At 40.8% G+C, this 25,241-nt stretch overlaps 1 protein-coding gene across 11 annotated transcripts in view; it reads left to right on the top strand.

The window, feature by feature from the left end:
- KALRN (kalirin RhoGEF kinase) overlaps positions 1 to 25,241 on the top strand; it is a 474,021-nt gene that overhangs the window by 191,795 nt on the left and 256,985 nt on the right. For all 11 annotated transcript variants that reach the window (XM_088058776.1, XM_088058771.1, XM_088058767.1 and 8 more), the window contains 2 exons: positions 2,462 to 2,974; positions 23,027 to 23,149. In XM_088058776.1, the coding sequence (XP_087914902.1) occupies positions 2,462 to 2,974; positions 23,027 to 23,149 (636 nt within the window). The remainder of the gene's footprint in view (positions 1 to 2,461; positions 2,975 to 23,026; positions 23,150 to 25,241) is intronic.

Raw genomic sequence — 25,241 nt, 5'->3', positions numbered from 1 at the left:
TTTTGTGTGTGTAATCAGGCCTTTGAGCCTTAGTCTGTCTGCAGGGCTCTTCACATGGGTGTCCAATGGTTTACACATTTTTGGGCCAGAGGAGCGAAGCCAGTGCTTTCACTGTGTATTGGACCACTGCAGACAGAATCATAGAATGCTTTGAGTCCTTCAATTCCATGATTCAAACAGATTTCCTAAGCTGTGGTCTACCCTGCAATATACACAAGACAAGTCAAGGAACTTCTATTGGAGTGATTCTTTGGGATGCTGCTGTTTATCAATAAGCTCAGGCTCTTGGGCAGCTCATGCTCTCTCATAAGAGCTGTGAATATCAAACAAGGTCAGTGTGGTTCCCATTATTTCATTTATGTGGGGCAGTTCACAGGCACTGTCCCTGAACTGACCTGCCATGGCAATTTCCCACAACTGGGATCAAACACCAGGGCCTTGGCAGGAGCACACTGCAGTGCAAGGCAGTGGAAGTCTCTGCTGATTTACCCTGTCCACAGTACCCAGTGTTTTAAGGCCAGATTTCTCTTTTGAGCTTAATGGAAGCATTATGTATGTGCCAGGGCATTGTAGGACCCTTAGTGGACACTGATGAGCTGGATTTTGGGGGGTGAGATTCTGGCACAGTGTTTCTGTGTCACGGTCCAGAGTGAAGCATGTACACAGATCTTCACCCAGAAAGAGAAGGGAAAGAGTTTGGTTGATGTATGAAGATTCCAACGTTTCCTGCCACTTTGAGGAATGGACCAGGCACCTTATTTAGCATTAATTCAGAGGTGCCTTCAAGACTATTTTCTTTCTCCTGCTGAAAGAGGCTAAATAGTGGACAGCACTTTTTAAATTGATTTCAAAAAGAAGGATGAGCAATGCCGAGGCAACAGTAAGCACCTACCTGCCTCACTAAACATGCTTTCATTAGAGTTTCAAGAACTACTTAAAAAATCAAACCTGAATGAAGACAATTTCTGCTGAATTTGCAAAATGAAAAGCCTTTTTCCTGTCTCATGATGTCAAATTCTGTGCATGATTAGAGCAATGTTTCCATTAGCCTGACAGACTGCAGGGGTTTGCCCAAGAGTTAGCCATGAAGAGAAGTATTTCCCTGACAGGCAGTTAAACTCTAAATTGAATTATCTTCAAGGTCTCAGTGTCCAGGTCAAGAGGCTTAAAAATGTGAAAATGCTCTGAAGCTACATACTTACCTTCCCACTGTTTGTTTGCTCCTCCCACTGTCCTCCCTTTTCCTCAAAACAAGGAATATTGCAAGAATGTTTTAAAATAATCTTTCTTCTGAGCTTAAATTCAGTACAATTTCAATTTTAATACATTGCAGAATGCCTGATATTTTTGATGGATACAAATTGGACGAAAAAGCCTATTATTAACCTTTAACTAATGGCTAGCCTACTGTTTTGGACATAATCTAGGATAATGGTCAGGACTTTAGGTGCTTTTCCTTGTAAATGATTTCTACAAGAGTGCTGTGATTATTGGGTGTTTCCATTACTGACGAGCACAAGCTGTGACATTCTTTAGAGGCCTGATCATCTTTAGGGGATAGATGATGAAGAGACAAGCCTTTAAGGGCTGCCAGCTTGGGTGTTAACATGAGAGCATTGAAAATCTCTAGTTACATATGAAACCCTCTGCTCCTAATTTCAGAAAGAAGTAGTTTGTCTAAAATAAATGGGCAAAGCGATCACTTGCTGGGTCCTTAAACTGTAATCTGCTTTAGAGACACCCAGTGCTTTTCTCTGTCACCACTTACTGAGTCTGAATGAATTAAAACCATTTCTCATTGATTGCCTATGATTCGTGAGCAGTACTTTCTATTGGCCATAAATTCTAGTTGTTAATACTTCAATGACATTCCACTTTTACATTGATTTTAGCTTAATTACATTAGGAATTGCTAATATGAATGGATGGAAAAAAGCCAACTAGAATAATTTGGAATAAGAAACCCAGAATATTCTCTGTTATAGCAGTTTGCAGTACCTGCTTCAGTTCATATACCTGAAACTTTTGCTCCTGTGTAGCCACCAGCTGGAGTGTAACACAAGTAGCAGAGTGCCTGTAATGCCATATTTAGTGAACAACCATGTCCAGATATCCAAAAGCTGCAGTAAAGAGTCTTCAGTGCCCAACTGGGATGATGAAATCTGTGGCAGAAACATTTTCACTACATTTTTTTGATAGGCCAGCTGAAAAAGATGGGCATTATTCCAGTAAATATCACATCTTTTAATAAGTAAGTAAGTAAATAAATAAATGTCATTAGAAGCAAAGTTTTCTGTCCAATTAATATATCAAAATTAAACACAGTCCTTGAGATCCTTTACAATGTTCCTTCAATTATGTATTGATGAGGAAAATACTCGCTTCATGCTGTTTAGGGGTTGTGCTGTTAATTCTGATTGGATGGTCCCTGATTCAGATGCTGTCCTTTTCCCTTCCTTAGACAAGTATGGTGTCTGTGGAAGGCCTGGCAAAGCTTGTGGATCCTTCTCAACTGACGGATGAGTTCGAAGGGTCCTTGGATTACAACCATGATGAATGGATAGAGCTGCGTGTCTCCTTGGAAGAGTTTTTCAACAGTGCCATCCATTTATTGTCAAGGCTGGAGGATCTCCAGGAAATGTTGGCTAGGAAGGAGTTTCCAGTTGATGTTGAGGGCTCAAGAAGGCTGATTGATGAGCACACACAGCTTAAGAAAAAAGTGATTAAAGCTCCTGTGGAAGAACTGGATCGTGAGGGCCAGAGGTTATTACAATGCATAAGATCTAGTGATGGTTTTTCTGGTAGGAACTGCATTCCTGGAAGTGCAGATTTTCAAAGTCTTGTGCCAAAGATCACCAGCCTTTTAGACAAGCTGCATTCCACCCGGCAACACTTGCATCAGATGTGGCATGTCCGCAAGTTGAAGCTGGACCAGTGCTTTCAACTCCGGCTTTTTGAGCAAGATGCTGAGAAGGTAAGGAGTGATTGGTTCCTTTTTTCATACTTTAAACAAGACTCTGTTGCAAGGGTGACCATTTTTTCTGTTAGTGGCAACATGAGGTGTTCATCATCAGTGTAAATGTCACGTTGCCAGCAGATACTCTTCATGTGACTCATAAACCAAATTCACCAAGCTAACTGTTGATGTAGCAGGCATAGTAATATCAATGAGTAATATTTCTGTGATGCTTTTGGTGAAAGTTAATCCGCTTTTCTGTCTCATAATGAGTCTATTTGGTAGACATTTGCACAAGAATCTGGCTTTTTTTCCCCCCAATCTTCTTTTACTAAGCTTATGAATATATTTATCTACTTGTCACAGCACCAAAAAATTTTGGGATTTGATTCACTGTGATTATTGTTTGCACTTCTTGGAGTCCATGGGAAATTTCAAGTATTTCAAGTCAAGGGAATTTACTTTAGAAAATTGTGTAGCGCTAAAGCCTTGGCTTTCTTAATGCAGAAGTGCTTGGCACTTTGTTAGGTGATTTTGTGAGAAGTCTTTGTTGGCACATTTAAAATTCCAGGCCACAGAGGTGGGGTATTCTCTGTGGAAGGTACTGAGCTCTCAGATTCATGTTTATCTAGTCTGTATAGCCATCAAAAGAACCAATCTCTGAATCTTCTCTGCTTAATGTATTATCCAGTTGTTTCTCTAATGTGCCTGGATGGACCCAGGAGGAGTTGCAGAAGAAAAGCAGATTTCATCTGCAGGGGGATCTCATGAGAATGTGTTTTTTTTAATCAGCTACTAGTTAGTTTTATTTTAAAACACGGTGGAGAAGCACGTTGCTGAAACAAACTTAATCTTCAGTACTGCAGAACTTGACATTGGTTTTCAATGCATGTACTAAATATCTCTAAGACTTGCTAGGACTGAAAAAGCTCCATCACTGTATAATCAATCCTCCTGTTGGGAAAACCTTGAATTCAGATAAGTCCCAGATGAGACTCTAAAATAAAAGTCACTGCAGCATCACTCAAGGATGCATAAGAGCAGAGTTTTAATTCCAAATGCTACAATAGTAGCATTCTCCCTGTTCCTTCTGTGCCATATGCCATAAGGAGGCCACTCACTTCTGTTCTTCCCAGCAGTGGCTGTACTTCAGTCAGTACATCACTTTGGATTTTCAGTTTCTTTGGGATTATTCAGATGACCACCGCTCATTCATATAATTGTATAATTTATTATTATTATTATTATTATTTGATAATATTATGAGTGAATTATTAGCATTTAGGAAGTGATCATTATTAATAATGTTAAAAGCTGAAAGGCTCTCTGATCAAGTCAGTGTTTGAGAAGTCCTTGTTGCCAAGCACTGTGGCATTGAAGGAAGTCTCCAGGGAGTTTCCTTTTTACTTCCTGCACAGGCATGAAAGGATGGTGTGATATAAGTCCAGGCAATGTGACAGCAAATCTCTTTGCATGTGTTATTCTGAGATTGATATGTGTAAAGTCTCGGAAAGTCAACAAATACATGAAACTTTTGAGATGAAGGAAGAAGCAGTGGGAATGTGATTTCTGCCTTCGTAATCTTGAGCAATTCCAGTTTGACAAAACCAGGATTCTGCTCTTCTTCATCTCCCTCGCATTGACTAAACACTGGACTGGAGAGTCAGCTTCTTCCTGCTTAGGCTCTGCTTGTCTTTTCTTGACTTCTTCATGTTCCCAAAGAATATAAAATATTTTCTTGTTTTATATTCCCAAATCTGTGGTTTTAATCTTCTGAGTTTGTGAGTCCCTAAAATTTTTTCCCGGAAGGGTTGCAGACCTTGTAATGTCACATTTTGCACATGTAGACTGATGTAAAACATTGATGTGCTTTTCCTCAGACTGGAAAGTACTTGTTTCATAAAATGTCCAGAGCTAAATCTAGTCTGAGTGCTGTCTCCACAGTAGAAATAGCCCCAGTTGTGTCTGTGTATTGGATTTTAGAGTTTCCAGGCATTCCATTTTCTCAGTTGCATTCTACTCAGGTATGGCAGAGCAGAGCCCAGTTACTCTTCATCTCCTGGAGAGAGACACAGCTCTTTTTGTATAACCTGGACATGTCACTTAGTTCTAATCAAATGACACCTCTAGTAGCCTGTGAAAGCTCAAACTCCAACATAAAAATCTGAACATAAACAAGGTTTTAGGGTCTTTTAAAACATCTCTCTATATTCATTGGATGACATTTCAGGAAACCTGTTCTCATCAAAAGAAAGTGGACAAGGACTTTTCATTTTCTGGACTTCTCTGATTTCAAAAGTTTCAGGTGTCCTAATTGCCTGAAAAGTTATTAAAAAAGGGGTCGGAGAAGAAAAAAGGAGCACAAGGACTAAAACATACAGTATTTTAAGGAAGGTTAATTTTTGAACCCTTTGGCATTACAGTAGCCCAGATGTTAAAAGCAAATCAATTCACTTTTCTTCCTCCTAAAGATCCCCTGTATTGGAACATTTAGAAATGGCAGTCAATGCCTGGACACACAAAATATTTAAATTATAGGCATTACAACTTACAGAAGTCTGTAGAGTTGTGTGCTGAACAATTCTCATAATTGCCAAAATAAACAGAGGGGGTGGCAGTCACAGCCTGAGCTTCTCCCACTCAAATCAGTGGGGGAGAGCAGGGCTCTCAGTAGAGAAACTTTGTCCCCAAGTCATGCCTTTAGGGCTTTACTTTCCTGTACTGGGGCCAAGGGGAAGGAAAAGTGGTGCTGTCACATAGGCACCAGCAGTGCAGTGAGATTGAATCTCCAGATGGAGACTGGGAGCTCCTTGAAGCTCAAGTCAGAAGGCAGGTCAGCCATGTGGGGAGCTTTGGCAGAGGGGTGTGAGGAAGTTCACATGCTGTGCAGTGCTGACTGTAATGATCTGCTGATAAATAACACATTTCAGCTGCTGGCAAAGCCCTGACCCTCACTGTTCAACAAATTTATTCCTCACCAGCTAATGGAGAAATACTTATGTACATACATATAATTTTGAGACTAGAACTGAGGCTTCACTTTTACTGTGTAGCACGGAAAATATTTTTAGTCACAAGTAACATTAAAAAATGTGTCCCGGTCTAAATTGAATATTGTTTGAAACAAAAAACCCACAACCAGTGTAGATCCAAGTATTAGAACTATCTGAGAAATGATACTTGGTTGGTGGAAATCTGGACAGGGAGAAGAATTCAGGCAAGAGTCCACATGTTTTGCACTTGAATAAATACCAAAAAAAGACAAAAAATTATACTTACACTCTGTACTTTCCAGCTTTTCTGGAAATCATTTGTAACTGGCACCCAATTTGACTTTTGTAGGAATTTCCACATCATTCTGTGTTGGTTCCACACCAATTTTACTACCCCAACATGTATGTGAATGAAAAACATCTATCATGATGTAATCAGCGTTGTTCATGTTAAGTATAAACAGTACAGTCACCATCTGGACTGAGCTGCGGGTCTGTGCTGTAAGCTGCTCACAGCAGAGCAAGGAGCTGCTCTAACACTGTGGGGCTCAGCCCCAACAGGAGGCAGAGGGGGCTTGGTGTGTTCTCTCTGTCCTCACCTCCCCTTCTGCTTCCTGACTTCCTACACAGTCCACTATCCAAAGGCGAGCTCCAAAAGATGAAGTTAGAACATGCCATGAGTGAATTTCATTGTAAGCTTGTGGTGAGCGAAACATTTTATTTGGATCAGGCCAGCTTTGTAGAAAGTCTAGTGGCAAACCACAGGCCACATCTAGTCTTCAAGGAACAGTGAAGTAGCGGGCTTACAGTCAAAACCATCAGCCCCGTGTAAACCAAGGCTTCCCTTTGAAAAACATGGCTCTGCCAGTGATTTTCCCTGTGGAGCAGGCGCTGGGGAGCTGTGCAGGCTGCTGGGGCTGCTGTGGTTCTGCTGCTGCACGGTGGCTGCGGGGACAGGGAGCGGAAAGCATGGATAACTTGCAGCTCCTACACCACAGCGGCTGTAGCTCCCATTTCCCTGCTGATGTGACCAGCCCAGAGCAACAGAAAGATTTCAGTGAGTGCAGGAGTGATGGGAATGTGATTAACAATGCAAAGTTCATAGACAGGAGACAAGTTTGGAGGGGGGTATAAGCAAAATGGTTCAGAGGAATAGGGTGCAGTAACAGTTGCAGCAGTTCTGCATCCCTCTCCCTGTGCAAGTGTGGGCAGTGAGACCATGGCACTGGGCAGACACTGCCTTTCTCCTTCTCACACCCACCTCTGGTCCCTTCCTCAGTCAGGTCTCCTTAAATAAGGAACTGATGTGTTATTCTACTGAGTAGGTGCTATTAAACTCAGCCCCCATGGAGTGAAATAAAGAATGTGACATTTGATTTCTCAAGGAGGAAAATCACAGATATATCAGCTGTACTTGACTCCTGTCGAGTGTCCAGTTCCAATTCCTAATGAAAATATTGGGAAGACTCCTATTAATTGTCAGTAGAAGAACATTATACCCATTAACTAAAAGTATACCCATTCTGAAGTGCCAGATGAAATTTAGGAGTTCCTAGTTTAGAACATGACTTAACACCAGGCAGAGTTAGTCTAGAACAATACAGAGAAGCTCCAGCTCAACAGCAAAGTCAGTGGGAGAGAAGAACATCCAAGAATAATCCAAGTATTTGAGCCAAGCTCATACAGGTTTTGGAATATTACACATGCCAAGGGTTCATGTTCCTCAGAAGGAAGGAATGTTCTGCAAGCTACTATTTGTCTAAAAATGATTTGATGGATAATGGAATACAAAATGTGGAAATTCATGGTGTGGTTTAGGTGGGAAAAGATGACTTTAAAGAAGAAACATTGTTATCTACATGTTTGAGAGAAAGGAAACCATCAGTACATTTGTGATTATATGACACCCACTTTAACTGTTTCCTACATTAGTTCCCCACATACTGCATTTGAAAATTCTGATGCTGTATGTTATGTAATAAAATACATTACAAATCTGATGATATGATCCTTCTTGCTAATAGGAGGCAGCTTATTTTATTGCAGTCCATTAAGCAGAGCAATTGTAGCTGCTCCTTTAGTCAAGGGAAGCATTTCCTAGAAATGGGTCCTAACCGACTTTCTGGAAAAGCAGTATAAGAAATATTAAAAACCAGCTTTACTTTCTTTTACATTCCACATCACCTCTAAGTTTTCTTCTTTTAGCAGTGTCAAAAGACCCTTGAAGTGATGCATAAAGCAAGTTTATAGAGTTTTCCTGTTTGCAGCATGTCATATTAACCCTTAAGGACTTGCATAATTCCACCAGGCCCAGCACCTGGGACAGTCCCCTCTGACTGAGATAAAATCCACTTAGTGAAGGACCATTTCCCCTCTCTTATTTCACTGCTGGAAGCACTTGGTTTCTTTGATCTGTGTTATGTGCCATATATACAATCGCCTCCAAGGTTTCATGTGAATTATTGGTTTACAGTTACTGTGAGAGGGATCTGTCCCAGGGAGTGAGAATGGGAAGCTATGAGGAGAGTTCTGAGAAGGTGACAGAGGAACCTTTCATATGTGAAATGAATAAAAAATGAAGGAGTTCTGGGGAGGTGGTTAATTAGAACTGGGGGGGAGGCTGGAAGTGCATTAAGAGGAGACAGAACCACAGTCAAGATTAATAATGAGAGCACATCTGAAGTACATATGCCCCATGTGCTGTTTGACTATGAAAGGATTTGTATTGAATGAATGGTATTTAGCAGTTAACAGTAATAATCATACAGGCATGATAATAATGGATTAGACATGGATTTTTGTATAGGATTTAGATTTCATTTAAGTTACGTGAGCGCTGAATTGGTGTGCAGAACTCAGCATGCTCTGGATTTTCCATCTTAGTGCTTTTACCATGAATATCACTGTGAGTGAGCATTGCAATAAGGAGATTTCCTGGAGACTTTGAACACGGGGGATGCTGTTAGACCTGAGGTCTCCATAAGACTTCTGCTATAAAAGGAGTCAATAAGCTTAGTGTCTTCTGCAGAGATTTGACTGAGGGTCTAAGTGAGATTAATTTAAGCATGTTTCTGTCATCCTTAACCTATTTCAAGTGTCTGTGTAGAGAAAGGATAGGGCCTTGGGGTACAGATACTGCCTGGGAAAGGCACTAAACTGCCTGTCCATGTTTGTGAACAACCACACGTTTGCAGAGAGCTTTATAAGAGTAAGCAAGAATTTACTGCTGAGCATAAATGAAATCTCTTACCCATAATTCCAGAAAAAAAGTTTTTGTTGGTGATACCTACCCCTCTCAGCCCAAAGCAACTGTTTCTCTCTTCAGGTGAAAGAACAACTTGGTTTCAGGTTAGTTTTAGCTGTAGCCCTCATCTGGTTGCATTTTGGTGCTGGAAGTCTCCCTGAGCTGTCTGCTAAAAGCACAGAGGCCTGGTCTTGTAAAGTAGAGAAAGTTTCAGCTGCTGTTGAAATCTGTAAAGGACTTGAGGTCTCTATGAGAGCGCCCAGTGACAGCCCTGAGTGAGCTGGAGCAGTGTGGCGTTCCCTGGTACCAGCTGCTGGCTCTGGCTCCAGCCCTGCTGCTGGCAGGGTCACCCATGGCCACCCACTGATGGTAACGAGACCATGTCTCCATCTGTCTGTGCTGGTGTCTCCATCCCAAGATTCCAGCTGTGTTAGTTCATATTTGCAACATTATGGGCAGCCTGATTTGCCAGGGCTTGCAAGGGTCCTGATATATGAATAAAGAGCTTTGAAATCAATTCCTGACACAAATGGTTCTTATTTTTATTGTACAGAATAAATAAACAGATCTCTACATTTATGGATCTGGAATAGACATTGCTCAAGAGTCTTTGAATTTAGTCAAAGTATTTTAATTTGCCTTAACATCTTTGTCTTTTTTTATGCAATGGACTCTCAAAGAGAGCACGTAGTGTCTGTTCTCTCCTGAAACCTTGTTTCCAAATCTGGTATCTTCTCTCCCATGCTGCCAGTGAAAAATGCTTTATTTTATAATCTGAAGTTTCCCTTAGCATATGGTGCCTTTTTCTTGCTATAGAGATTCTCACTAGACAACTGTTCATAATAAAATCAGGCCTGGGATGCCACTGCTGGGAAGGAAAATCAGCTATCAGCCAAAATAAGCTGCCATGTGAATAGAAGGTCATCATCTCATCCCATGCTTTGTACTTAAGCCCACTCTGAAACTAAAACAGCAGAGGGCAGGCCCCATGTTCAACATGAAATGTTTTCTCTGACACATCATTTCTAATACAGGCAGAACACAGAAAATAAGTGCAGATAGGTTCCTTACTTGTTGGATTGGCAGACACCATCTTGCAGTATCAGACCATAAAATGTTGGAAAGATGATTATATAGGTGATAGGGGAAGGAAGCTTGAATTGAGACTGAGCTGGTGCATAAAAAATAAACAGTTGAGTACATGCTTGTATGATATCTAGTGCAGTGAGATCCTGAATTTGACTCTGATGTTGTTGTTTCCAACAAAGAAATGCAAATTTTTAGTTGAAAATGGCCCTCGGAGATGTAAGGGTATGAAAACATTCCTGTGGAATACATATGTATATCCAGAGCTGATCTGGGTTGCTTTGGCAAATACTGGGAATATTCTGCTTCACTTAAGCTGTTTTGAGCAATAACTCTTCTGATAGCATCAATCAAGGACAGACAAAGGATCAACATGGGAAGTTCGTATCAAAGGGGGAAACTGTATATCTATTCTTAAAAATCTGTGTATTTCCCCAGATGAATCTATGCCAGCTTTAATCACTTGTATTTAATTACTTCACACTTCCTAGAACAAAAGAGGCTCTAATAAACAGGTGAATTGAAAGCATGTTGCAATAAATCTATTGTAGCAGGTTTTAATTAATTTTCAGTGTTTATTCAAATGTGTTCTTTATCATGTTTCTTTTCTGTAGCATTTTTAAATAATTGAATTTTTGCTAGTGAGTACTGCTTCTGCTTTGTCTTGAAGCACATCAGTACTTGCTGTTATGGGTGAACCACTATGAGGTGTTCTAATGCAGCTGGATCAGAACTGGAACAGTATGATGTACTGATATTTTCTGGAAGCTCAGTTGTGGCATAACAGGCTCAGGGATTTCCTGTATTACTGGGTTTACCTGGTCTCAGAAGTTTTTATTTTTTTTTTAAACACACCAGATAAAAGAACAGAGTTTGCCTAGAAGCAGAAAAAACATTATAACAAGGGGTGTTTGTGCACAGAGCGTGATGACAGTTCCTTGTGATGCTGTGAGTGTAGATGTCATGTGCTAAAGAGATTTCATAGTGGGATCATCACCTTCCCTTTTGGAAGGCTCTGAGAGTGACAGCTAAACTGTGTCAAATCTGCCATTTCCTCCCATGGGCACCAAAGAATCACTGGGGAGCTGTGGGGGCAAATCTTCAGCATCTAGAACAATAAATTACTTGCAAACCCCTTTATCTTCAAGAGGAGGATGAATCCTGCATCGCCTGCGTCTCTCAGTTCAGAACCTGCATGCTGGCACTTGCTGTCTTTGCAGGCTGCAGTTCTGAATTAAAGATGCAGCGAGCTGACATCTGCTCGCTTTAATCGGAAGTCGCCTTCTGACAGGTTGCTAATGGCATCCACAATTTGTTGCCCCCAATCTAAAGTGAAGAGTTGTCAGAGCGAGAAGTAATCGTGGTGGGCTCTGTGGGAAGTGTTCATTTGACCACTGCTGGTCACACTTAATAAGATCCTGTTCTTTGTACCTGTAGGAAAAAAAAATACCCACTAGATTTTTGCAAGATCAGGAGATCATTATAGAAGTTATTAACTTTCCTCCAATCACAAAAAGAACTCATTTCTGCTAATTGGACAGTAAAAGAAAAAAGCCTTCATTATTAGTGATGTTCCAAAGGAGCTTGCAGCTTTTCCACCCTGTCAAGCTTGTACCCTGCATTTTCCTATTTATCAGTCAAGACCAGGGGGTTTTCTCTTGTGTGCCAATAGCATTGTGAACGTTTGCTTTTCTGCCTTTCCATCCATCAGTAGAAAGATTGGAGACAAAGCTAATAACCATAGGACAAATTCACAAGTACACACCGACTGCTTTGTGTTACTCCTACAACTGAAAGTATCTACAAAACCCATTTTGCCATCTGGTTTGAGGAAGTGTGGGATTGCCTTGCCTGCTGAGCAGAGCGATGCAGGGATCAGGGTAAATATATATATCAGAAATTCTCTTCCTTGTGGCTGTTATTCTGGTGGTGAATGTCACCTTCCATTGCTGTACCCATCACTTCTTTCTCTGTGGCAAAGGGGCAGGATCCTTTTGTAGCCTCCTATTGACATTTCTGTTTCTCCTGCAACAAGTCTGCTGCTGCTGGTTAAGAGCTCTGAGGGTACAAACTTCCTCCCTTAACACTTCCATGACCCGAGTTCAGACTCCAGAAACAAAGAACACAAGAATCTTCTGAAGGCATTTGTGCTAATTTTTCAGATGTGGACAGCTGTCCATCAGGAAGGGCAATCGTCTGCCAGACACTGATTTCTGTTGAGTGGATTGGTGCTGTAGCAGCGAAATTAAGTGCAAAGGATGCATAGTTCAAAGCTAAAAATTGTGAATTAAAAGCCACAGGGGTTAACTGCCTTGCCTCCTGTCGCACAGGAAGCCTGTCCTGCAGTGGGAGTCCCAATCCTATGTGTAAAATAAACATCTCAGTGCTTTCCTTCTTTCTCTATTAATTCATTCTGCCCTGTGCTGCCAGATCCGCTGGGGTTTTTTTCTTTTACTGGAAGATAAATATGTTGCCTCCACAGCACTTGGAATTGAACCTGATCTTTTTGATGGGAATGTAAAAACAGCAAGAACGCCTCACTCGGCTGCTGCGGCTCGGGGTGAGGAAGAGTTGCGCGTTTCCTTGATGCTGAGCGTGCCCTGTGGCACAGTCACAGCCTCTGGGGCCGCTGTGTCCCATTGATGCTGGAGCATCCAGCACAGCTCGTGACCCCGGAGGGTCAGGGGCACAGCACTGCCCGAGCCATGGCGCAGTTCCTGCTCTGTTTTCCTCGCTGCCCGTCCCTGCCTGTGAGGAAGCGGCTCCGCTGCGCCTGGAACTGGAACATGGTGTGCTCTGCTATTTGTAGTTTCCTGCCGCCGACACTGGATACGCAGTTACTATTCCTCCTGCTTCCTCCTTGAGCATTAGAATGGGTCCAAAAATAATTGAATGCAGTATGTTCTGATGGAATATTTTTGCATTTGCAGAAATTTCCTCTTTCTTTCGCTTGCCAATTTTGATAGGGAGCATTTTGAGACTGTTTCAGCATCTACGACTTGGCACCTCTGGGAGGCACAGGACTGCTCCTCTGATCAGTAAAGCACAAAAATTAGTTTTGGAACCTGAACAAAATTAAAACTCATTTTTAAGGATGATTATAGCATGTTTTAACCACAAAGTTCTGGTTTAGCTAATGAAGATGAGAAGATCCAAATGATCTAGAGGGCAAGAAAGCCCACACTTTTAGAAAAAGATGAGAAAGCTGTTATTTTATTCTTTATTGCTTTGATCCTCAAAAAGGTTAGGTGTTAAGAGACTAGCTGTCAGGAAATAATGTAATTAAGCTGTACATGAGGTTCACAGACTTATTGTGCAGCATCTTTTATATGTAGCCATGTGATTATTTCTAAATTAATGTCTTCCTGGCCTGGCTGAAATGCTTTCAATGGCCCACACTTGGCAGAGCTTGGGGTCTTAAAAACGTGTCTTAAATTACCCTTCATATCTATTTATAGGGAACAGATAAAGGTGGGTGAACAGCTGAGAGGTTGTCTTCTCTGGTGAGGGTTGAAGAGGAAAAACCAGGAGCATGGTCTGTGGATAGCTTCCAGAAGTATCCAGTGTCATTTTAAACCAGGTGTCCCTGACTTTTCTTCTTACAAAGTGTGCACATTACAGAGAAACTAATTCAGAAATATTTTCTTGAACCCTTATGTCTTGCAAGACCCCTCTGTATTATTTGGCACCAGAGTCCTGGATGCCTCATGTCCTGCACAGGTGCTGAAGAGGTGTCACAGACAAAACAGTCTTGAATTGAGGAACTTTGCTGGGTTTAAAGCTTATGAGCACAAACTTTTCATCTTGATTTGGGTGTTGAAAGGAAAAAGCAGGACACACTGCAGAAAACACATACTTTTCACCAGCTTAAATTTCCCTCATTTTTGTCTTGGTTTATACTCAGTCCACCAAAAGTTTGTTTGGTGGGCAACGGGGCATGTCAGGGATAATATTCACATAAGTTTGTTTTCACTGCTGTTACAGCTAGTCTCTGATTCTTATTTTTATTTCTGCTGTTGTGCCTTAGGGTTCCTGCTCTGACATGGGCCACTCATCCCTCAGGTGTGACCCCACAGTGTGTCTCCAGCACAGTGTCCCTCAGCACCCCTCATTTTCTTTCCCTAACAGCTTGTATCCAGGTGTTCTCTGGCTGATGGATGTTCTGGCAGCATGGTCAAGCTCTGGCATGTGGTGATTCTCCCTGATGGGGCCTCCCCTGGTGCCAGGGCTGGTAGGAGGTAGGTGGTGGCAGCTCAGGACTCCCTGAAGGCCACCTTGTGAGATCCAGGAGCATTGCCAAGGGGCAGTCAGACCCAGTGCCAGCTGCAGAGACACCTGTGCCACCTCACCAGGTGCAGACACTGTCTGCCCTCCCAGCTGCACAGGTTTGCCAGAGGCAAGGGGAAACATTGAACTGGCTGATTTATGGAATGGGTTTGGGGGGGCTGGGTGCCCCAAAGCCCGGTGGAAAGCTGACATCCTCAGCTTTCCAGCTGTGCAGTGATCTCAGCACCAGCCATGAAGCACCTTGGTATGTCAGGTGTTTAAAGCTGTGGTTACTCCTGGCTGACTCTCTGGGCCTCAGGCAGATGTGGGTTTGCTAGGGGAAATGCCACAATTCTTGTACAAACCAGCAAACATCTGTCTGGCTGTTTTGTTCTTAGTGGCAGCTATTTGGAATCACAGGAATGTCACACATTCAGCCAGAAATAGAAGCAGGGTCTATAACAAAGTCACCAAACTCCTACAGCATTTTCAACTGAATGAAAATTTCTTCTGAAAACTGAGAGGAAGATCCCCATCTTGGGGGGAAATTTTCATAATTTACACTGTGTTTTCTGTTCATGTGGCTGTTCTCTGTTTATATCTTTTAGGATTATATTTTCTATCCAATCAATGTATTAATTTCCACTTAGACAGCAAGCAGTTCTCTGTAGATGATCTGTGCCTAGAGAAGGCCATTTCCATTTTGAGGAACAGAAAATCCTTTCCAGGAATGCCTGAGCGTTTGATGGTACTAAGTGTGGTGGAAAGGTGCAATATCTCAAAAAGCAAGCAAACAATGCACATGTATAAAATACGCCCAGATGTCATTAGTTGTGTTTATGTGTTCAGGAACTGTAATTTTCTCCCACCTTCAACAGTAAAATTCATACTTCTCTATTCAACACTGTAGGAATCACATGCCTTACTTTGTGCATGGCTGTGGCTTGATATGTGTCAGGAAAAAAATACACAGATCTCTTACTCTGGCATTTAATAGGAACATTCAGTGTGAGTATGTTGGAAATGGTGCTCTACTATAAATACAAAGCTATTTGTCACGTCACACATCTCGCTAATTTTCTAGTGGGTTGACAGTTGGGCCCATTGTCTGGAATAATTTAATGTGCTGTAGCCTTACTTACTGTACTCTGTGAATCATATACACAGATATTCATGATGGAAAAACTGTGTTCATGCAGCATTGAGGTTTACACAAATACAGCTGTGGGTCTGAATCTTCAGCTGGTGTAAATTGGCCTCGTTGGAACGACACCAATTTATCCTGGCCGTGGACTGCGCCGAACACATGTGAAAGGGAAAGATCTGGCAGAAGTATTGGCTTGTCCATCACCATCTGTAAACATGAGACAAACACAAAAACAAACACAACGTTGTGTTTAGGCCCTGGCTTAGCAAAGCATTTAGATGTATGCAGAGTTCTATTTTAAAGCTACAAGTGCTTTGATTTAATTAAGGCTGTATTTATGAAGAGGCAACAGGAATTACAGCAGATTGGAATTTATTTTTTTTTGTTGAAATGGTTTTCATAATATTTGTTGGTTTATGAAAAAATACTAAATGTGCTATCAAAGTTTTCTTTAAGTCCAAAATTTATTCTGGAGCCACTATCCTCCTACCTGAGAACAGCCATTTTCCTGGTGACTGTGGAGGTACCCAACCTACTGCAAATGTCCTGTGTGCACTGGTGGACATTAATAACCAACCTCACTGCCAGCTTTGCCACAGCCTTGCTCTGGCCTGCCCTGCTGAGCCAGACACTGGTCCATCAACTCATTTTGTGGCATGACCTGGGACCTTCCTCATTGCTGTGGACCTGTGATGTGGCCATGGGGCTGTGTCTGAGCCTGGTTACCCTCACCGGGCCTGATCCTGATCTGCTGGTTGACTTTAGAATTTTAGCTTGGACTTGTCACCAGAACTTGTGCAATGTCTTCTTGCTTACATCTGGTTGCTGTCAGCTGTAAACCCCAGGGGCTGTCAGACTGGCTCTGGTTAATGAGGCCCCTGTTCTATCTGCTATGTCTTTGCTTCTGGCTCCTTATCCCTGAGGGACCAGCTAGCCTGGACAGCCAGTTTCAGTCCTCTGTTCTGCTGAATTTAGCTCCGAGACTTGACTGGAGGGGTTTTTCTGTATTCCAGGTAGAAGTCCTGATTCTTTTGACTGTTGGCATTTCCCATGTGTTCCTTCACGGGCATGTTGCACTTCTGCTGGCCTTTCCCAGACGTTTAGGTGACCTAGACATATGGCTGGTTCCAATTAAACTGTAGTTTTGATTCTAGTCTGGAGACATTGGGGGAGTTTCTTGATTGTCTCTTGTAAAGTTAGCTCACATGCAATTCTTTCCTGGATCATGCCCTTGCATGTCAGTGTAGACTGTGTGTGTACCACAAATCTGTTGCTCAGTATTCTTTTTGTTCAAATACTGGCTAAATTCAATTGCAAAAGATGTGAGAAATATGCCTTGATTTTTGTTTAATGGAGTTGTTGTGAATACTTGAACTCCCTTAACGAGATAGGAATAGACCTTGTAGCTGGAAACTTTTTAAACCTCAAGAGAGGGACTCTGGCAGTTACTGTTATGTGTGTGTTATTATTTTGTTTATATTGTGGAAACATATAAAAATGAACTTGCTTAGCTGTAGATGCTCTTAGAGTGGAACTTTCCACTTTCTCTTGTAGATTATTCTGGGTAACACTGGCTGGACAATTTTGAAAATACAAAAAATGCACATGGACTCTTAAATGGACTTCCCTTTAATAAGCAATGTATGCTTACCTCCAGCATTTCCCAACCTGTGAATCATGGATATTAAGTTCCTTAGTAGTTGGTAAAGGTATTTGATTAAACAGATTTGTTCTTTGAAGACCTTAAGTGGCTACAGTGCTTGCCTTGAAAAAAAATTATGGGGTCCACAAATTGGAAGACATTGGAGAGCACTAATCTAATAGGGATTTCATCTGACATATATTTAGAGATTTACCCTCTCCACAAATGCAGGCAAGACATTCTTTTATATTAACATTTTTTGTCTCTTTGTTAGCAGTATATGGAGGCATGGTGAGAGAATGCATTTATGACTACCTGGATTTCAAAACCTTGCCTCATATTTTCCCTAAATGCTCTTGAACTTGTTCTTATTCAGAATATCACCCGAGTTGTGCTTGTCAGAGCAAATCACATAAACACTACTGGTCTTTGTCAGTATTTGTGCAGGGAACTACCAGGAGAAAAGATAGTGAGGCAAAGCAGAAGGTACTGACGTTGATCCAGCAGCTGTTGCTCTCCCATTTTTGTATCTCCTTTTCTAGAACTGATGCCAGAAGCACTGCACAAGTTATCCTAAATTATGTCAGCTGGAGTATTTCCAAAAAAGAAATAAAATCAACATTTCACAAAGTCCTTAGGGTTAGTCCTTAGGATCTCAGTTGGGATTGAATGATATCCATGAACTAAAATAAGTGCAGAGAAAGGAAGGCTATGTATCTTAAGCTTCAAAAGAGCTGGGTTGTAGTAAGACAAACAGCACAAGAGACAATGACCCTGCCTGGTCCACAGTTTAACTGGAAAATGTTCAACACCTGGGAGAACTTTTCTAACTTATTGGGAAGTGTTGACCTAAGAGAAAATGTGTATAAACTGGACATGAGCCTTGTGTAGATCAGAGTATGTAAAGAGCTCAGTAACAGGAGCAGAAAGTTTTTGGAATTCCTTCTCATAGGAGGAGCTGAGCTGTAGCCCTTTTCTAGTTTTCAGGTGGAGCTTCATCTCTTTATGAAAGGAAATTTTATCTTGTGGTTGGCTGCCAAATGCAGTGATTGGACTTGATCTGAATATCCCTTTGGAACTGTTTTCTTTATATGTATCCCATACTGTTCCTCAAGATTACATGGCTATAATGGTTATCATTCTGCCCTTAATTAACCATATAAGTTTGATATCTATGGCTGATAACTTAGAGAGATGATTTGCTACATGCCAGTTCATAATTAATTCCAGCACTAGTATGGTGTTCAATAGATTTGGGATTTGTTATTTCCAGCAAGTATAAACAATTTCATTAATAAATATATTCAGTTCACTGGCTGCCAAGGCCATGAGGGCTGTAATCCTCCCATCAATACTGCTGGCATAGGGTGTGCTGCCAGCCATGTGCTGGGCACATCAACCTGTGCTGTTCTGCACCACTGTGTGTCAGAATCCAGTGCTAATGCTCCTCAGCAGGCACTGACAAAAGCCAGAGAGCAGAGGTTTTTATCTGAAATTATGTTATAAATCTCATTTTAGCTGATGTGGAGCTGGACTGTGCACAGCCTGCATACATGCTGTTCCATATCTGTGTGTTTCTTGTCTGTTCTCAAACAGCTGTTCTCACCCTGTACTCACTGGCCTGCCAGATGTTACAAATCCAGGGGAAATACGGAGTCACATTCTGCCTCTGCAGGACTTACTCATGACCAGCTTGAGACCTGCTGTTTGGTCTAACACTTAACCTGGATTTTCTAGTAACTCATCAACTATCATGACAAAACATGAGGTTAAGAACTCATTGTTGCCAGCAGGGCTGATGCTGGAGATGTGATCTGATACCCTAATCTCAAGTGAAGTTACCTCAAGACCACATCTGTAGTAATTACTGGTGCATATATGATCACTAGTGACAGTGAGGCTAGATCCTTTACAATGCATGGGGAAGAGACCCTTTGGATCATGCTTATTTCTTCTGACTCTCATAAAAGACTAATTTCCTTAATTAGATGTAGCACTTAACATTCTTCAGTATATGCATTCCATTTTCTTTATGTATTGTTAGAAATGGGACTACAAAAGATAATCACACTGAAAGTTTATCTTTTTTAAATGTGCTTAACCCCTCCCCCTGCTTCTCAGTCACTGGAAAACTCCTAATTACTTAACTGGTCTCCAGATTATCTACAGCAATGTGGAGAAGTGCCAGTCTGGGAGACATTGAGGACAGCTGGTTCACATGTTTTCAGTGATGTAATGTCCAATCTTAGTTATTCTGTGCTGCTGTTTAGTGTGAATTCATGACTGCAGGAGTGATTAGAAGGCTTGAGAGCAAAATTATTTCATGGGCAGTCAGCATGACTCCAACTAAGAAGTAAGTCACAGGAATAATTAAAGATCCATTAATTTTGTGATAATCACTAGACAAAGTTTGTTAAGAGTTGTTTTCATGGGTGGGATGAGATCAATTGATACAATGCTGTATAGCAATGTTAGAGCGACACAGAAAATCTGTTTGCTGAGGCACTCTATCTGGCTTAAACTGATCTCATGGGGCACATTTTCCACTCTTTGATATTTATTGTACTAAAAACTCATTTCTTTGACAGGGGGAACTTACTTGTAAAGGATCTCAAACATTTTTCCAGGAGCCCACATCAGCCCCTTGAAAATTGGGCAGTCCTCGCAGGGTTGAGAGAAAGCAGTTGTTGGGTCATTGCCACGTTCACATCCGTAATGGTGCATTTTAATTACACAAACAAGGCAGCACACTTGCTTCAGGAACACAGGAAACATCAGAGTTTCTCATGTGGAAAACAAGTTTCACTTGAAAGCTTTCAGGAAATATTGCTGCTAATATGGGACGGGCCAGACAATGTTGACAGACCTTCATATCGAAACCTCCTGGCCAAGCATTGCAAACTCACGGCACCATCATAACTCACGTTTCATTTGGTGTTTTCAGAGTCTCAACTTGGGTTATATTATTATGAGAAAATTGTTTAAGACCATTTTAGAGTTTTTGGTCAAAGAAAAATGCTTGAAAACACAATCCATTTTATCACAAAAGCAAATAAGACCCCATTTTTAGGTATTTCTTTATTTAAATTCCGTTACTGTCAAGGAAATTTTGTGAGCTGTGGTACTGTGTAATACTTACATTTCTCATCATTGAGGTCTATTGCTCAGTGTTACTCAAAATTCTTGAAGGACATCCTTTAAACTGTTGTATATTTCAGTTGATTTAACAAGACAAAAAAAGGCAAATCATCTCTTAAACTTTCTTTTTTTCTTAATAGTTTATTATTTTACATTAAAAGGGAGAAGTATGGTTTTACTTAAGCTAGATTCTCATCCGGCAATATGAGTATAGATTAGATAAAGGAAATGCTCCCTATCCACAGAACAATAGATTACTTGTTTAAATTATTTGTCTTAAAAATATCCTGATTCAACTTTGCTGAGCAGAAAATATTAAATTTACTGTTTATTTTTAGTGGATTTCTGCCAATTTTCTTCTCCCTGACTGTCTTTAGATTGTTTAAAACATTAAAAAAATTGTTCTCATCAAACATATATGTACTTACAAGAAATCTCTGTTGGTCTTTCCGCAGAAACATAAAATCTTGTTGTTAGGACATGAACTTTGTTGTTATGGAATTTTCCTTTCTTTATTACCTTTATATTTCTCCTGTCCTTTTTTTTTTTCCTTTAAGCCCACAAGCGTAGCAAATTATGTTGTGCTAATGTTGCTTATTAAATCTTCATAAAGTGAGAAAATGGAATCCAGTGAGAAAGCTTTAAATGTCTCTTCAGGTGTAGTAGGTAATTTAATTCTGTTTAATTGTCAGTAATGTTTGAAAACTCTGACCTCACCCTTGCAAAAATGTTTTTACTTATATTTCCTGAAAAAATGGTGATAGGCCTGATCAGCTCCATTGGTAGAAAAGTATTTGTGTCATTGATACTACTTTAGACTTGTAGCTTTGTAACTTGAACCAAAGGCTTTTGGCTTTTAGGACTATCAGAAAATACAACAGAAAATGCAAGGCTGATGTAGACACTAGAGCTGCAAGTGTATTTTCATAAATAAAAGAATAAGAAATCAGGCATATGTGACAGTTTTTTGGACCCAGGTCAGTGCAGTGTGTCTGGTGACACTTGGAATGTTTATTTGCCTTTTGTTGAAAGGGATATTCAGTGTTATTTTTTCAAATCCCCTCCGTACGGCAGAGCAGTCCCTTGCTGGATTGAGTGCTCAGCATGAAATGTTGTTTTTCCTGCGGGAATCTTAGGTGACCCATGCAGGGCCTTTTCTCTCCTCTGAGGAGCATCGTCTCCACAGGGAGTGGGGAACTGACCCTGAGCAACTACAGCAACAGAGCAGGGGCTCTGAGTGTTCTTCATCTGTCACAGGTCAGAAATTGCTATGCAGTGCTAAAGAACAAACCAGCTTTTTACTGGAGGACTTGTAAATGTTATAACAAAGATCTGGACTGGTATTTTGACCCTAAGGTGGTCACTTAGAAGGTGCATCACTGCCTTTTTATCTTAAAACACTTTCTCTAACACCAGGGACTGAACTGACCTGACCTCTGCAGCCTCTATAATTAGTTTTTCTCTTTTATAGTGATTTGATGAGTAAAGGGAGTTTTGTTGTTATTATTATCATCATTATTATTATTAAAGAGTCCTTATTAATGGACAGTTCCCCAGCTTACTGGGATGGAGATATGGGAACATGGTTTTAAAGGGATCCTGAAAAAAAAAGTGTTTGCAGAAAAGAAGAGATTTGAGATTGCAGTTGCCTGCAGAGCTGTAGTCGGGAGTAAAGAATGAAAGGTTCTCACTTTGAATGCATTTAGTCTCTAACACAACACAGAACAAGCTTAAACATAAATGCACTATCTCTTAGCTGACTTGTGACAGCTTATAATGAATGAATGTGCTGCCGATTGAAATGTCACACTGACGTGCTTTTGAATAAGAAATAAGTTTCATCAGCTTTATTCAATATATTTCTATCTGTGTCTGAAGTACTGAATGATCCATTTTCCTTGGGAATACATTTAGAAGTGGAAGAAGTTGAAATGTGTGCTCTCTATAGATATTAATAAAATATATTTTTTTTTTTCTCTTCATTCCCAAAAATAATAAGTGGGAGATAGGCTCGGTTCTGGCTTTGAATTTAGGAAGATCTAGGAAATAAAAGTGTAGGAAGTCAACTGGCTATTTGAATGTAATATTTGGAAACTTTGTATATAGACAAAAAAGAAAGGGGTTTGAGAAAATCACATGGGTAATATTTATGGTCTTTTTGGTCCATTTGTGAATTAAAAATGCTTTATGAACTGCTAGATCTTTGGTCAATGAAGCAACCCCTGATTATAGTTCCCTCTGCTGACATCTTTCTATATATGAAATTCCTATTACTTATAGGAAAAGACTGTGGGATCAAGCTTACTGAGGAACAAGTTTAATAATTTTTTTTCCTGACCTGTCATTCTGTTAGTAGTGAAGTTTGGTGATAGCTTCAATGCTTCCATTGCTCAACAACAGTTTATTTTAATGAGGATCATAGCTGAGATGATTTTGGCTGTGTTGCATACTCATATATTTCAGAAGAGGATTTTTATATTTTGTACTGTCTCTTACTGTTTCCCTCCTTGTCTAACTCTGTTTTTTTTCCCTCTCCTTGCATGAACCCTTCTAGATGTTTGACTGGATCAGCCACAACAAAGAGTTGTTCCTGCAGAGTCACACAGAGATCGGTGTGAGCTACCAGCACGCCCTGGACCTGCAGACACAGCACAACCACTTTGCCATGAATTCCATGGTGAGTTGAGCAGCACAGGAGGGAGGAGAGGGCCAGCACAGGAGGCCACCCCCAGTGCACAGGGCACAGGGGACCCGTGAGAGGTGGTGTAAGGAGGGTCAGGCTGGCTGGCCACTGATGTATGGTAACTTCCTTGACTTAAGAGCAGCGCAGTCCTGCGGAGTTTGTTAACATTTCGGAGAGCAGATACAATATTTTTTAAGTTTTCAACATTTCTTTGACTGGGAATTAATGAGAGCTGTAGGATACACTTTAATAATTTATACTTCTCCCTCCACACCCTGCTAAGGTACTTTTCAAAACCTTGAAAGGAGACACTAATCAAGCTGTGAGTTGTGGCCACAGTGGGATTTTGCCTTTTTCAGTTGTTAATTGGCCAGAACTTTTGAATGCAGCTCAATTTATCTTTCTTTTTCAAAACAGAAAAATCATCATTATACCTTTATAAGTGCTTTACTCATTTTCTTATTCTTTCCAGACATAAGGTATTTGTCCTGGAAGGTGCCCAGCTTTCAGCACAGAAATGAGGACAGGATGTATTGATATTTTGATCATTGCAGTGGGATGGATGGCAGAATGCATGTATACCCCCTGCTGCAACTGCACTGTGCAGAGATGAGCCCTCTCTGAACACTCTCAGTCAACTAGAGCAAAGCTTGCCCTGAGTAAACTACTCCAGCAGGTGAACCTCCTCCTGCTGTGCAGGGTCAGGCTGCAGCTGCATGGGGGCTGACACCTCACAGGTGGTTGAAGTTGATGCTGTAAGTCACTGGAGAGCCACACCTGCTCTGCTGTCCAGAGCGAGACACTGCAGGGCAGCTGTCTGAAATGGGAACAGGAGACCCCGACTACCCGAGGAAGTTACAGACCCCACACTGCTTTCATAAGGTTACAGGCATTAACCCTGGGATTCTGGCCAAATTCCAGGTCAGGTAATTAACTTCTCTGACCTGAATTCCACAGGCCACTTCCACCTAGCTAGCTATTCCCCAGTTAAAGCACTGTGCCTCACTAGGGCATTGCATAACAGTGGGAGATGAGAAATGTTTATTATGCCAATTAATGTGTTTATTGTGATTATATCTGAACAGAGCACTGAAAACCGGGCTTTAGGCACTTGATAAACTTGCCATCACAGTGCCATCTAGCAAAATCCAGGGTAACACTGCTTCCATATAACACTGGTGCTCTCAGAGTCTCAACAAGTAAATGTGTCCCGGAGGTTAGTGCATTAAAATTCATTTGACTTATGAAATATGCAAATTTGCTCATAATTCTTCAGAAATACCATTAGAAGAGACAAGCTGGAGTATCTCCCTTTATCCCTTTTTGTGGTAATAATACCACAAAATATGGTAATATAAAATAATATTGTCTACTATTCTTAAAATAACTGGGAGTTAGGCTTGGAAAGAGATCATTGCTGTTAATAGAAAATTAATGATTTTTCTAGAAATTTGATTAATAATTTAGCCGGATCTTTTTTACATGCAATACATCAGCAACTGTTGGATTGAGAATAGCTCAGCTGTTTATTACTCAGAAGTATGAATAATAAAATAATGAAATCTTGAGGCACTTTTTTTGGTTGCAGGGCTTGGGCTTTTATATGATCTTGAATTTTGTTTTGTTTTGTTAATACATTAAAATCAGTATCTAGTAAAAACTTGGAGGAGGACAAAGTATCTAAAGTTGGCTCTGTGTTAAGAGGGAAAAAGCCTACAAACATCAGTTGGATCAGATCTTGGATGTCTAAGGTATTTTGTTTTGATTCTGTTTGTTTTTTAGCTTTTTTTTCTTTTCACTGTGCCTTGGGTCCTTTAAGCCTGGCATAACAAATGATAATTAAAATACAGTCTTCAGTTCCTCTAGAAAATGCAGATAATGTGTACTGGGTCATGCCTTTTGTTGCATGATCTTCCTATGCATCCCTATAGGCATGCTGTGACCAAAGCTCCTTTTTGGAAAAACAATTTGCTACTCTGTTTATTACAATAATTTTTCTTTCTAAGTGATCAATGTGGGATGTGGGGAAATCATATATGTGAGGTAATAAACTGTAGTGTGGTATTTTTCTTTCCAATAAGGAGCA

Source organism: Pseudopodoces humilis, chromosome 8 (genome assembly GCF_049639895.1).
Source record: "Pseudopodoces humilis isolate 2021_Gansu_Grassland_sample_001 chromosome 8, ASM4963989v1, whole genome shotgun sequence".
Taxonomy (NCBI): domain Eukaryota; kingdom Metazoa; phylum Chordata; class Aves; order Passeriformes; family Paridae; genus Pseudopodoces; species Pseudopodoces humilis.
This window is presented reverse-complemented; position numbering and strand designations above follow the sequence as displayed.